Source organism: Cryptomeria japonica, chromosome 5, assembly GCF_030272615.1.
Source record: "Cryptomeria japonica chromosome 5, Sugi_1.0, whole genome shotgun sequence".
In the NCBI taxonomy this organism is placed as follows: Eukaryota; Viridiplantae; Streptophyta; class Pinopsida; order Cupressales; family Cupressaceae; genus Cryptomeria; species Cryptomeria japonica.
The window spans coordinates 111,573,789-111,588,006 of NC_081409.1; the positions used below are offsets into that span (position 1 = coordinate 111,573,789).

The 14,218-nt window shown below is 36.4% G+C and overlaps 1 protein-coding gene across 1 annotated transcript in view; it reads left to right on the forward strand.

The window, feature by feature from the left end:
* Positions 1 to 434: 434 nt before the first annotated feature.
* LOC131067125 (uncharacterized) overlaps positions 435 to 14,218 on the forward strand; it is a 72,625-nt gene continuing 58,841 nt past the window's right edge. The window contains exons 1-2 of the mRNA XM_058002060.1: positions 435 to 934; positions 1,932 to 2,170. Of these exons, the coding sequence (XP_057858043.1) occupies positions 628 to 934; positions 1,932 to 2,170 (546 nt within the window). The 5' untranslated portion in view covers positions 435 to 627. The remainder of the gene's footprint in view (positions 935 to 1,931; positions 2,171 to 14,218) is intronic.

Here is a 14,218-nt window from a genome sequence, read left to right on the forward strand (position 1 = left end):
AATATCCTAAATTCCTTATCTTCAATCTTAGCGACTTTTGGTGTTTGGTGGCTTATACATGATGGTGAAGGACATGCACAAATTCTTTGTTGCTAGATCTGATAATCAAAATCCTTTGACTCTATATTGGGAAATACATTCCATAGATTTTTGATTCAAAGACTCAAACAATCTCAACTGTGAAGTAGTTAAAATCATTTTGGTCTATTCATCTTTACAAATAATGTTTTTAACATTTTAGAAAATACTCAATTTAACAAATATACAATTATGTAAGTGGATTCAGCTCAACATTATCAATAATATATATTAATTATGTAGAGAACTATTAATCACTAGAATAATAGATAAAATAATTTATATATTGTGAAATAAATTTGAAAAAATATATACTTCTATAAAATACAATCCACCTATCTTAATTCTTCCCTCTCACTAGTTCGTTTTTACAAAACAAAACAATGTATTAGCATTTCCTAATCCAGTTACAACTGAAGCTACTCTGGATTCTCCCGACTGTGCCAATTTAAATCGCTTTCTTAACTGAAGTGGAAATTGGTGATTCAGCAACATTTCATTACGGGCTCTTCCTTTCTTTTTCAAAATATCAAATAGCACGTAGTAATAATGAGCAGGTCGAAGTTTACCAGCGATGCATTTGGCCTCCTGATATCCGAGAGGTTCAGAGTTCAATCCAAGTTGAAATGGATTTTTCCACTCTCCACGAGTTTTCACAGAAAAATGGCGACACTTGGATACGAGGAAATTGTAGTTCCTTCCAAAGAAGGAGAAAAAAATGGAGCGGCCTTCAATGACAGTGACAGTTGCAGGGCAATTATACTGCACGGCCTAATGGGCTCTGGCAGGAACTGGAGACATTTCTCCCAGCAGCTGGGAGCTTCATTGCTAGAAAGGAGCTCTCAAAGTTCGCCAGGTAGAGAATGAATCACTCGTTTATGCGATTGTTTGTTTGGATTTTAATTCATCTACTGGGTGATATTGGTCTTTTAATTGTTTTGATATGCAATTAGGGCTTTTGTTTTAGAAGTGAACCCAGCGTTTTTTTGGGTTGTATCCAGGGTTATGTTTTAGTCGATGTGAGGGTTTTTTATTTTCTTGTCGAGACAGGGTTTGTATCTTAGGTGAAATGTTTTTTCTTAGCTGAAATTAGAATCTTTATTTGGAGAGATTAGTGTTTTTGATGAGGATAAGTGAGGGTTTTTAGTTTTGGAGATATTAGTGTTTTTGATCAGGAGAAATTCGAGTTTTGAATTAGGTGAAATTACTATTTTTTATTTTCTTTTTGGGTTGGGAGGATAAACATCTAAATCTTTTTGCAATCTGTTGTGTTCTTAGTGCAAGAGCGAATTGTCTTCTTCAGCTTAGTGTCAATGATTAAGGGGCACCTATTCTGTCAAATTTGTTTTGAGACAGATTCTGCGTCATTCTTTTAGGGTGTCCTGTTTTCACATAACAAGACTTGATTCTTTATGAGTTTTTGTAAGCCATTCAAGTTCACCAATAGACTTAAGCAACTTCACAATATTTTTGATTTTAAGTGAAGGGAGGCTTTCAATTAGGTGAAGTCAGTATGTGTCATTTTGAGGTGAATTGGGAATCGTAAGTGGAGGAAATTAGAGGTTTTTAAAAAACGAAATGAAGGTTTCCGTTTTTTAATGGAATCAGTGTTCTTGCTTCTGGGTGAAATTAGGGCCTTTTAAAGGCAGAGTCAGAGTTTTTTCTTTTTCATTTTCATTTTCTGGTTAGAACTGGGTTTTTAATTTTATTAGAGTTTTAGTTAGATTTAAATTTATTATTTTATCATATTTTTGTGTAAGTTTGTTTTTCAATCCTATAAGATTTCTGGGTTTTGGTAGAATTGGATATATATTTGGTAGAATTGAATTTTTAATTGTACTCGTGGGATGTAGGATGGAGAATGGTTGCGTTGGATTTGAGGAACCATGGACAATCTGTGGGACGTGAAGGGTTCAATCGGCCTCATGATATTCCTGCTGCTGCCAGGGATGTAGCGAATTTGATTAAGGTGGAGAAATGGAATTGGCCTTATGTTGTGATTGGTCATTCCATGGGTGGGAAGGTTGCACTTCAATTTGCAGAGAGCTGCGCCCGTGGAGAATATGGACAAGATATAGTGTTGCCAAAACAGGTACTCCAGAGAATTTGCCTCGGAGATTTTTAAAAATAATTTAATTAATTAGAAAAAGTTGATGGAATACATATGGTTCCTAGACAAGAAAAAACAAGTTTTCTCATTTCGGCAGAGTTCAGTTTACAGCCAGGAAGTGTTAAATTTGTGACCTAGTTCAGTAATCAGATTTCTAACATTTAATTATTTGCTAACATTAAGTAAACCATAATCAAGTAGATGCAAGAATGAAAACAAGAGAGCAAGAGAACAACACAAATACCCTGGGAAAATCTCCAAGGAGGAAAAACCCAGCACTAAAGACCCACAGGTCAGATTATGTATTCAATCTTAATTGCATCAATACAATACTTAGCTTGACTCTTCAGATCTGATTCCTTTTATCATATCAGATTTGCCCTTCTAAATACACCAAGTCTTCATCAAGGAATACCAAATGACTTCTATCTCTTTGAACAAGTTTGCACAATCCTCTCCTTTATTTCGCACCTTCAATTGCAGAGCTCTTTCGCTGATTGCATGAGAGATAAAAAGTGAATGATTGTATTTGCAAGTTGACTTTATTTATATGAGTCTTAACCTTTATTAAATCCAAGTCGGCCTTCCTCCTTTTGGCGCCAATTTATTTATTGAGGCGTGGTGTATTTTAGGGTGGCGTGAAGGTTAAAGGGCCTGACCTTAACTTGGGGGCACGTTACCCCTTTAGAACCCAGTCCTATATGGGTTTGGATGTTGCCTTAAGGCAATCCGAACCCATCTTACCTAGTTACAAACAACACTCCCTCTTAACTAGGGAAGAAGAGAATACATAATCTGAACCTTTAGAGTTCCATCTAGCACACAAGCATAGAATGGATCTAGCACACAAGCATAGAATTACATCTTCCACCTAGCACACAAGCATAGAATGGATCTAGCACACAAGCATAGAATTACATCTTCCACCTAGCACACAAGCATAGAATGGTTCTAACACACAAGCATAGAAAGTGTAATACACAAGTGGGTCTTTACATAATTACAATTTTCCATCTAGCACACAAGCATAGATTGGACACATTTCATTCTTGCACACAAGCAAAGAATGATCAAAGTGATGCAGGTGGAGTCACTGAGATTGGAGCTCCCTCTCAACCAGGGTTCCATTTTCCACAATACCAAGTCTGTCTCTGAAGTATTCGAACTTCACTCTGGATAAGGGTTTGGTAAGAATATCTGCAACCTGTTCATCTGTGCTAATATACTTTAGCTGAATGGTGCCTTTTTGCACCATATCTCGAATGAAGTGATAATCTTACAACCAGGTTACAAGATTAGCGCCCAGCCCTAAGTAATGCATACAATGTTTAAATTGTAGTCCGAACTTAGCTGACAACTTCAAATACTCCTGAGAGAGTATCAGAGCAAGTATTCCATAGTATCCACCTTGTACTGCCTATGGAGGATGACTTCAAACTTTAACATGTACACTTGCAAGTCATGAATACATACACAATTATTCATGCACAACATGGAGTCTTTTAATGCCATCGATCACGCATATCCATCATTCATTGTCTTTACCTTTGTCTTCTCCCAAAGAAGAATGTAACACCATAATCTTACATCTTGCACGCAAGCAAGAAATGGAATAGACATAATCAGAAAATATTGTAGTCTTCCATCTTGCACACAAGCATAGAATGGAACTACATAACATAGTCTTCCAGCTCGCACACAAGCATAGATTGGATCCACCTTACATTGCCCGCAGAGGGTGGTTGATACAACACAATGTATCACTAAGGTTGGGACTCCCTCTCAACCAAGGCGGTGTTCTTCACAGCTCTAAGTTTATCTCAAGCTTCAAGAGAACATCTGCAACACAGGATTGCCCTGCCATAAAACACTGAATTGTCAGGCATCATTATACAACCATGATAATAAATCAAAACATCATAACAAGAATTTTGAGAAACCACACTGCTTCTCTTGAAGCAACACTTGCAACAATGTATTTAGCTACAGTAATACTTAATGCAACTGAGGACTGTCCCTGTAGGTTCAAGAGATCGCAGTGGGTGAATGCTTGAAGTGTTTTCCTTATCCGTAACACTTCTTGACCAATCTGAACCTAAGCAGCTTCAGCCCATAATCAACTGTGCCTCGCAAGTATCTTAGGATGTGCTTGGCTGCAACATGATGAACATGTTACTGCAAAGCATATGTCTGGTCTAGTGTTAACTGATACATCAGTGATCCAATCAACTGCCTGTACTCTGATGGATCTGCAAAATCAGAATTAGTTGCAGAAACATTTAACTTCTTTAAGTTAGATTCCATAGGAGTAGACATAGGTTTACAATCCATCATTCTAAATCTTTTCAAAATATGTAAGAACCCTTACTAACTTTGCCCTTAAATCATTGATTTCTACCCTTGGGAACTTTGTCAAACACTTGTCTTGCAAAGTCTGTACTTGCTGTTATGAGTTTTCTGTTTGTATTGTTTGGGTCTTGTACACTGCAATTAATGTTTTGAATGCCTCTAACCATGAAAGATTGACTAACAATGTCATAGAAATGATATGCCAATTGATTTTGATGCATATAAGTAACTAAAAATAACAACTACAGCTGCTTGACAAATCATCAAACACTTGGCATGCAAACTAGAAATTATGTGGCAGCAGCATAATGAAGTTTTTATTAGTTATTCTCACACCAAATAGTTACAAAGGTATAACATGTAATTTCCAAAACTTATGACAACAAAATTAGAGAACCTGATATGTAAAATGCTTGCTGCAAATGATGGTCTCCACTCTTCAATGGACTGCCAATTAAACACGTTCCTGCTGTAGCTACGAATAATTTGCCAATTAAATGCCTGATTTCTTAGTACTGTAGCACGTCACTATTCATGCCACTGTAGCTTTTCACTATTCACGGATTATTGTAGCGCGAGTACTGTAGCGCGGTTACTGTAGCGTCTACTGTAGCGCGGGTACTATAGCAGCAATTGTATCTTGAAATGATTGCTTCAATTCTGATTTTTAATGGCTGCCAAATGAAATTGTAGGTCTGCAATTGATATATATTCGAAAATCTGCATACCCTAGATGTCTTCCCTTCTTTTTAAAGCCCAAATAGAACTCCAGAATGAAGCTCTCCTGAAATGCCAAATTCAGTCGATATTTCACCACCTCAAATGGTTGCAACACTGAAGAATTGTCGCTCTCCAATGGCTGACTGAATCAGAAACCCTTGGCTTCTTCTCCCAAGTTCATAACAAACAAATATCAATTCTCTGGATGGATGATATAAAAATGAGCTCTTAAGTCCCTTTTTATTCTTTCTTATGAGAGCTCGAACACTTTCTTGGCCAATGTGGGATTAAAGACATATTCACACATTATAATATTAAAGTGACTTTTTTTATTATAAAGTTACTTTATAACTTTATAATAACATTAAAATATTTAAATAAATCACTTAAGTCACTTTTAATTAAATTAATTAAATATAAAGTCACCTTTTTTTATTTTATTTTATTTAATGACTTAATAAGAAATTAATTTAATCAATTTTTTCTTATTTCTCCACTTAGCTTCGGAGAATGTAAAGGCTAAGAACTCCACTGAGATGCTAAAAAGGTGGGGACATTACAAAATATCAATAGTATATTTTCCTTGACTTAGAAAAATTTCGTTAGACCTTTGCCATACTTCTAGACCTAGGAAATAATGCATTAAACCTAAGTCCTTCATTTCAAATTCTGAAGCTAGTTCTTTCTTACATCTAATGATAAGTTCATCTTTACCAGTAAGAAATAAATCAAGTTCATCTTTACCAGTAAGAAATAAATCATCCACATATCGAACTATAATTAGCATTTCATCATTAGATGACTTAAGGTAGATGTTAGAGTCAGCATCATTTTACAAAATTCTAAACTTAACAAGTATTTATCAATTCTTTCATACCAAGCACGAGAGGCCTGTTTGAGGCCATACATGGCTTTCTTCAATCTGCACACCTGAATCTCATAACCCTTTAAGATATGCCAAAATAGCTGGAACTCCCTCTCAATAGCAGCTGTGTCCAATCACAGCTTCCAAAGCACTTGAACTTCCTTCGAGTGTATGCCCATCCCAATAATTTCCCTTGAAGAATTGGTATGCCCTGTTTCAGAAGCATTCCAAGCTACTGAAAAAAATCCAATCATTTCCTGTACTCCAGGATAGGAAATCATACACTTAAGCATCAAGGCAGTTCAATCATAATGAAATTGAAAGTGCTTGACCCAAGAAAGAATTACATGCTAATACTCATAATAAAAGGTAATCAACCAACATAAGTTAGAGTATACCAACTCAAAAGGAGGCGCTCCCCCTTAACTTCTGCACAATCAATCTTTTATGTTAATCTCAAGGATCCTGTCCATCTATCTTTTAATAAGGTGGACCCATAGCACAATTGTTGAGATAAGATGAGGATAAATTCCATCAAGAGATTACACAAAATGATATCAATAGAAAACAAAAATCCTAAGAAATCAATTGCGAAGTCTTTCAAAGAGGAATCATAAATAGAATCACAAATTTGTAGAAAATAGTTTTAGCCAATGAATAGCAACATTATCAACGTTAGTAAGACAAGATATAAATTCAATCTCTTGGAACAGACGACGGAGTAAGCACAAAAACCTCACAAATCATCCAACTGTGTCCCATCAACCTCTTTATAGGAGAAGTGATGAATCTACAATTATCAGAACTCAAGATTCCATTAAGGTCCATAGTTGATCATTATCTTTGGTATTACAAAACCAAACAAGAAAGATTTGCCCTAAAACATAACTTCTTCATAAAACATTTATAGTAGATCTCATTCTTCACATCAATGGTTAGATTTGAAGGTTGAGAATATCTCAAAAATACTAGAACAACTTATTCGTGTAACAATAAACGAAAGTAATAGTTCACTCAAATCAGAAGAAGGAACATAGAAAAGACCAAAGACTGAATGCAGCCATAATATCCATTAGTTCATCTATTTGCAGTTCAGTCCAGAGGAAGTAATCAGAAGTAAATCAAAACAAGTGAGCATTGATAAAATTGATCTAACAACAACATCATTCTGCAAGGTGATATTAATGAAATGCTCATTAATTATACTCTTTGTTAACCATCAAGCACAATTTTATACTTGATCAAAACCAAACATATCACAAGGTAGTTTATGATAGTAGAAGAATCTCATACGTCAAAGGGCACATGAAGAAGATCTATATTATACGAACTACAAGGCTGTGTAATAGATAGGAGAAATAAGTTTCTTCGTCTAGCATTAACCCTTGCATACTACTAACATGATTGCAGATCATCTTTCAACTAAACTTTTCTATCAGGAACACTTAGTAGTAAAATTACATAGGCCAAAATATTGAGTCAACGTGATTTCGATGTGTTCATTAAGAGTTCATCTCCATAATTAATAGAACATAAAATTCCTACACCTCAGTCGGTATACTTATCAATGATGCCAAGGCAAACAATCATTAGCTCCTCATGATTGTACACATCTCCATAAGTTGTTCATGTCAAGTAGAATTCAAGTCAATAAGAAATGTCATGAATGAAGATCATTTAAAAAAAAAAACATAACTCAACCAAGCATAGCTACTCACTTAGAATGCATATAAGTAATCATCACAAGGATACTTAGAACTTTTAGATCAAAAGTCAATAATAGAACCAGTCCAACATAATAATAATATCTAAATTACATGTGCAGAGAACATAACAAGTATTTAGATCATAGTTATATAGATGACAACTGTGGGTGATGAGTCCAAGACATTCCTGATTCCAATCAAAGTAGTAACGAAGAATCGATCTATAATACCTTGCAATACTCAAATGGAGATTTAGAATACCTTCAAAAAGGTATGCAAATCATGATGATATCTAAATAATGTTCTATATTAGATAAGTCTACCAACTAAGGCAATTAGAATTATAAAATCAATACGACCTAAAACTAGGTCAGCCAAACGATAATACTTCAATCCTTTGGATAATCTGAATATATCTTGCAACCAAGAATGCAATGACTCAAAAAAATACTTAGCTGTGAATGATGCTGAAGAGTCGGATCTTCAAGCATGCTGGATCAAGATGTGATCATGCTAAACCTTTGATCACAAAACCTTTTCAATCTTTCCTCAATCTTGGAACCTGTCATCATTATATGACAGCAAGAAGGTGCAAGATCTAGGCTACAGGATGCTAGATCTGATTACAACTTGGCTCTGATACCATGTTAAATTTGTGACCTAGTTCAGTAATCAGATTTCTAACATTTAATTATTTGCTAACATTAAGTAAACCATATTCAAGTAGATGCAAGAATGAAAACAAGAGAGTAAGAGAACAACACAAATACCCTGGGAAAACCTCCAAGGAGGAAAAACCCAGCACCAAAGACCCACAGGTCAGATTATGTATTCAATCTTAATTGCATCAATACAATACTTAGCTTGACTCTTCAGATCTGATTCCTTTTATCATATCAGATTTGCCCTTCTAAATACACCAAGTCTTCATCAAGGAATACCAAATGACTTCTATCTCTTTGAACAAGTTCGCACAATCCTCTCCTTTATTTCGCACCTTCAATTGCAGAGCTATTTCGCTGATTGCATGAGAGATAAAAAGTGAATGATTGTATTTGCAAGTTGACTTTATTTATATGAGTCTTAACCTTTATTAAATCCAAGTCGGCCTTCCTCCTTTTGGCGCCAATTTATTTATTGAGGTGTGGTGTATTTTAGGGTGGCGTGAAGGTTAAAGGGCCTGACCTTGACTTGGGGGCACGTTACCCCTTTAGGACCCAGTCCTATATGGGTTCGGATGTTGCCTTAAGCCAATCCAAACCCATCTTACCTAGTTACAAACAACAGGAAGGACAGTGCGAAAGAAAAATATCAAAGAGAATCAAATCTATTCTAAAATCTAATAATACGACCATGTGGTGTCTATGTGTTTGGTTACAAATGGTTCATGGGTCAAAATACAGATACCATTGACATTGGTCCGCTGGACTCTACAGACAATATGGACCATCAATGCACATTTTATTGACCACATGTTGAATTTCTGTATCTGTAGGGGATAACTCTGTGTCAGGAATCTCCCTTTGCAGTATGCAGATGGCTCAGTGACTTGAGTGGTCTCCTTATTTTCAAAGGGTATACGGACAAAGTTATCACTCAAATTTTTCTACTGCCTGTCTGTACCCGAGATTCTATCAATATATGGAGGGATGATGACATTCCACTTTGAACAGTGCGCAGGACAATGATGTGCAATAAGCTCTTTTATTAAGAATAATATCTATAATTTTAGGTTGTGCCACTCCAATTTTCTGTATTAACAAGAACTTTAAACATAGAAGAACAAATAATATATAAATTAATACACATATGCGCATGGTTGCTATTTGTGGGCAAGCGACTTCTGATATGCCTGTAGAACTCCTTTTGTTGCTTGGGCATTTCCATAGGCCAGGCATATGGCTGTATTGGTTGTAACATGAAAGCTGCTTCTAGTTCTCTTATAAGAGCATCAGGTAAAGAACTGTCTTTCCCTAGGATGAATTGTACTGAAAACTGCTAGTGGGAAAGTAGCTGTTGCTATCATGCATATTGATTTTGATAGGGTTGATCTGAGAGTAGTTTAGACATAAACCATTTGAAAGTCTTATCATCTGCTCATACAACAAACTCTTCTGGAAGCAACAAACTTCCTCATTTTTCAACTGCTAACAATTGCTAATATTTCCTTTCCTCAGGCCAATAGTGAAGCTCATGGTTTTTAAATTGCCCAGATCCATACTTAGATAATTATGCCGAGAGGCATCTACAATGACATCAAAATGTCCGTAAACAAAAATCCATTTTTGAAACAATTTGACATGCAAATGAAGGGTAAATGCATGAAATATGCCATGTTTCAGCTTTTGTGAAGGTGTTATTTTTCGCCACTTGTCTCCATTTGCATGCAAGACTTTAATGGATTTGTATTCTTGGTGTTTAGTTTTTTAAAAGAACATTTATTTTACAGATGATTCTCTTCTATTATTAGATATCTCTCGGCATATTTACATATATTTTTAAAATATAGGTATACTAGTTATGCCGAGAGGCATCTACAATGACATCAAAATGTCTGTAAACAAAAATCCATTTTTGAAACAATTTGACATGCAAATGACCGGTAAATGCATGAAATATGTCATGTTTCAGTTTTTGTGGAGGTGTTAATTTATTACTCCAAATAAAATAGAACCCTCGCCACTTGATTCACAACTTTTTGCATGAGGACTTTAATGGATTTGTATTTTTGGTGTTTAGTATTTTAGAAGAACATTTATTTTACGAATGATTCTCTTCTATTATAAGATATCTCTCGGCATATTTATATTTTACATATATTTTTTAAATATAGATATACTAGTTATTCTTTTCCATTATTAATGGTTAATAAAAATTACTCCCCATGCTTCCATTGAAGCATCTGTTTGGAACACAAATGAACCTTTGAGACATAGTCTCAACGATGGAAGATATTTACAAGATTCTTTACATTTCTGGATTGCTAAAGTAGCCTCAGATGTCCAAGCAATTGGTTTGGACTTAAGTCAATCTTGAGATAATCTATTGACCCACTAGCGGACATAATTCCTAATACATAGCATAGCATTAAAAATTGTTCTCTTCAATAAATTAGATAACCAAAAAATCAAGATTTATTTTAAAAAAATTTCAAACTTAAACTGTGAAAAATTTTGGTTAGGATTTCCACCCAAAAACAGAAAATTGTACAGCAGGCCAAAAACACAATAAAATTAGGAATAGGGTTAAGGTTTGAGGAAAATAAAAAAAGAACAAAATAATCACGCAGCAGGCAAGAACTTGTGAATTTTTGCAGATATGTTGCCAAAAGCAACAATATATACCTGATGCTGACATCTTCCAGGCTTTTCACATTTTGATGGGCATATTGGGAGGAATCAAAATAGGCCTCTTGGGGTTGTTGATAAGCATGGTTAGTTTGCCAAGAAGGCTGAGCAGGGGAGGGAGGGTGGCAAGCATATTGGATGTGTTGACACCCTGTGGCAGCAAGGTTGTTTGGGATGAAACTAGGAGCATTCCTAGTTTGATATTGCTGATGAGAAGGAAAATAACTAGCAAGCTCATGGAACGGATGGGAAAAGAAGGTATTCCCATGATATGTATTCATTATAAAGCATTTGGAAGAGGTAGAACTTGTTTAATGAAATGCTTAAAAGAGCAAACTGATCTACTCAACTAGAGACAAATAACATACCAATAGATTTGCCAAATTGATGGTAGAGTTGTCAGGTGCTTGAAAGATGCCTCTCCAAGGCTGAATACACCGAAGAACACACCAAATCTTTAGCTGATGAAGGGTGGGTCCCATTGGGCGTGCTAGAAACTGTTGTCACAAAAGTTTGCACCCTTGCTGAGCTATCAACTCAGCAACCTTGTGAAACATGGAAACAACCCCAAAGTGTGGGACCTTGCAAAAAGGGGTTGAGTCTTTGGAGAAGGCTGCTATCTTCTCAATCCAGGTGTAGGTGTTGAACCAACTCAACACTCCAAATTTTGTTTCTAAACCTATCCTAAAAACTTGCAGAGGAAAAGGGTAGAAATAAAAATGAAAGGAGGTGATGCACCAAGATAAGAGATGTTTCTCTCCCCACCTAGATTTGACACAAAGAACAAATCGAAATACCCAGGAGATGCACAAACTTTAGCTGCATGAATGACCCCAAACACATGTATGGAGGTTATAATTTGCTGAATGTCAAAAGGGGAGCAGGGTTCCCACAAGTCACTCCCATAAACAAGTTAACACAACATATACATGAAAGAAAGCCACAAAACATACACTTACAATGAAGGTAAGAAAACATATACAACATGCATAAGTTGAAGAAAGGCAAGAATGATAATTTCAATTCATTCTCAGGCCAATGGCCAAACTTACAGTTGCAGAAATGCAAAAAAATATACAAATCTTCAAGAGAAGTGAAAGAGCAAAGAGTAGCTCAAGCTAGTAGGGAGAGAACCCTTTACAATGAGGCTTAATAGCCTATATATAGCAAACTAGTTGCAGAGGAGAGACCAATGGTCAAAGAGGGGAAACCTTGACCCTTGTGTGCACAGAGGAATGCCAATTAGGGAAGGCAAGGAGGTGCATAGACCTGACATGGTATGCATGCAATCAACCTAGCCATACCTTGGCAAGGCAATCCCAAGAAGAAAAACTCTCCTAGAAGATGGATTGCCTGACATTCCAAAGTCAGAGCATGTAGGCCTGACATGATGGCCATCAAGTAACCATAAATAAGCATGGCCCTGTACTCCACTTGATGGCAATCTTGCAAAAAGCATTAAATGCGCCCTTGTAGCTCCATGGGGGTTTCGGGATTCTAGGCTCTAGAAGGAAAAGGCTTGGAGCCTGGGGGTTTTGGGATTCTGGGGTCATGAGGAAAAGGCTTGGAACTTGGGGGTTCCGGGATTTCGAGGTCATGAGGAAAAGGCTTGGAACTTGGGCGTTTACGAGATTCCGGGGTCATGAGGAAAAAGGCTTGGAACCTGGGGTCATGAAGGAAAAGGCTTGGAACCTGGCTCCAGACAAGACAACACTTAACACTTAACACTTTATGATCATTGGCTTTGTCCTTGATCAACTGGGGCAGTGCTGGTCCATGGAACATATCTCCGATCGGTTCTCATTGATGGACCAAGGATGTCATAAAATGACAACAGTTACCAAAGTCAGATTTTGCTCCTTCAGCACTTGATGAATTGCAATGCCCCTTATAAATAATTATATATTGAAATAAATGTATAATTTTTAATTTCCCTTCAAGATTTCCGTACCGATCAAACAAAACAATCCGGTAGATTGTGAGGTGTGCAGAGGCATGGAAAGGAATGACCAAAGATGGCATTGTGCCACAAAAGGAAGAGTATAACGACAGCTGGAAGACAATGACTTACTTTAAATTATATTGAAGGCATGGCTAGGTGTGATATCTGTAATGTGGACTTTTTTCTAATGAAATTTTCTTTGTAATGCCGACAGAAACATTAATTAATGGAAACCCTTGAAATCACCTAGTGAACGATAAAATTCAAATCAGATGTTACTAATAATCATTATGACAGAAATTTGTACCCTTACCAAATGGTATTCTATTCAATGCCAAAGATATACAGTGCTGTATGTTGAGTTGAGTCATAAACTTAAGGATTATAAGCCAATTGCACTCACCAACAAGCGCTACAGCTAGTCCATATCACTGTAAAATTATCTTCTTATTTGGCCGTCCTTTTGCTGGTTACTGTTGTAAACAGTCTGACACTTACCCAATTGATACTCAGGAGTGAAGGAATAACAGCAGGTTGAAGTATGAACTGATTGCTGTTATGGTATAGATCAAACCCTTTTTGGGTGATATAACCCTATGAACTGGTGTGTCCAACTTCTGATTCAAGTTCTAAAATAGCAATTGACTCCCATAGGATGTGATGTGGCTGAGTGCAAACCTGTACCAAGCTGTGATCTCCTTTTTAGGGCTGTGGGTATTCAACAAGCTGATGCGACAGGGTTAGTATATATGTGGCAGGGTTCACACTACCTAGATTGCCTGAAATCCAACCTTTTTACCTCCAAAATTAGTAAGATGTGCCAAGGTCCACAGTGATGCAAAGAACTGCAATGGTGTGACTGTAACTGGTCTCTTTTTGCTGCGCATCCCTTGAATGAAGCTAATTTCTACAATTTGCAGTACATATAAGGTAGAGCTTCTTATGAATGGATGGAGACCACTCTTCAATAATGGATGAAATCTCTGATGTGTCTGAGATGTCCCTGTGATCTGGGATGAAAGACTAACCTGCACAAAGAAAATATGGCAGATGTTGCTATCATACCTGGAACACACTGAAATCTGTCAAATTACTCACCTT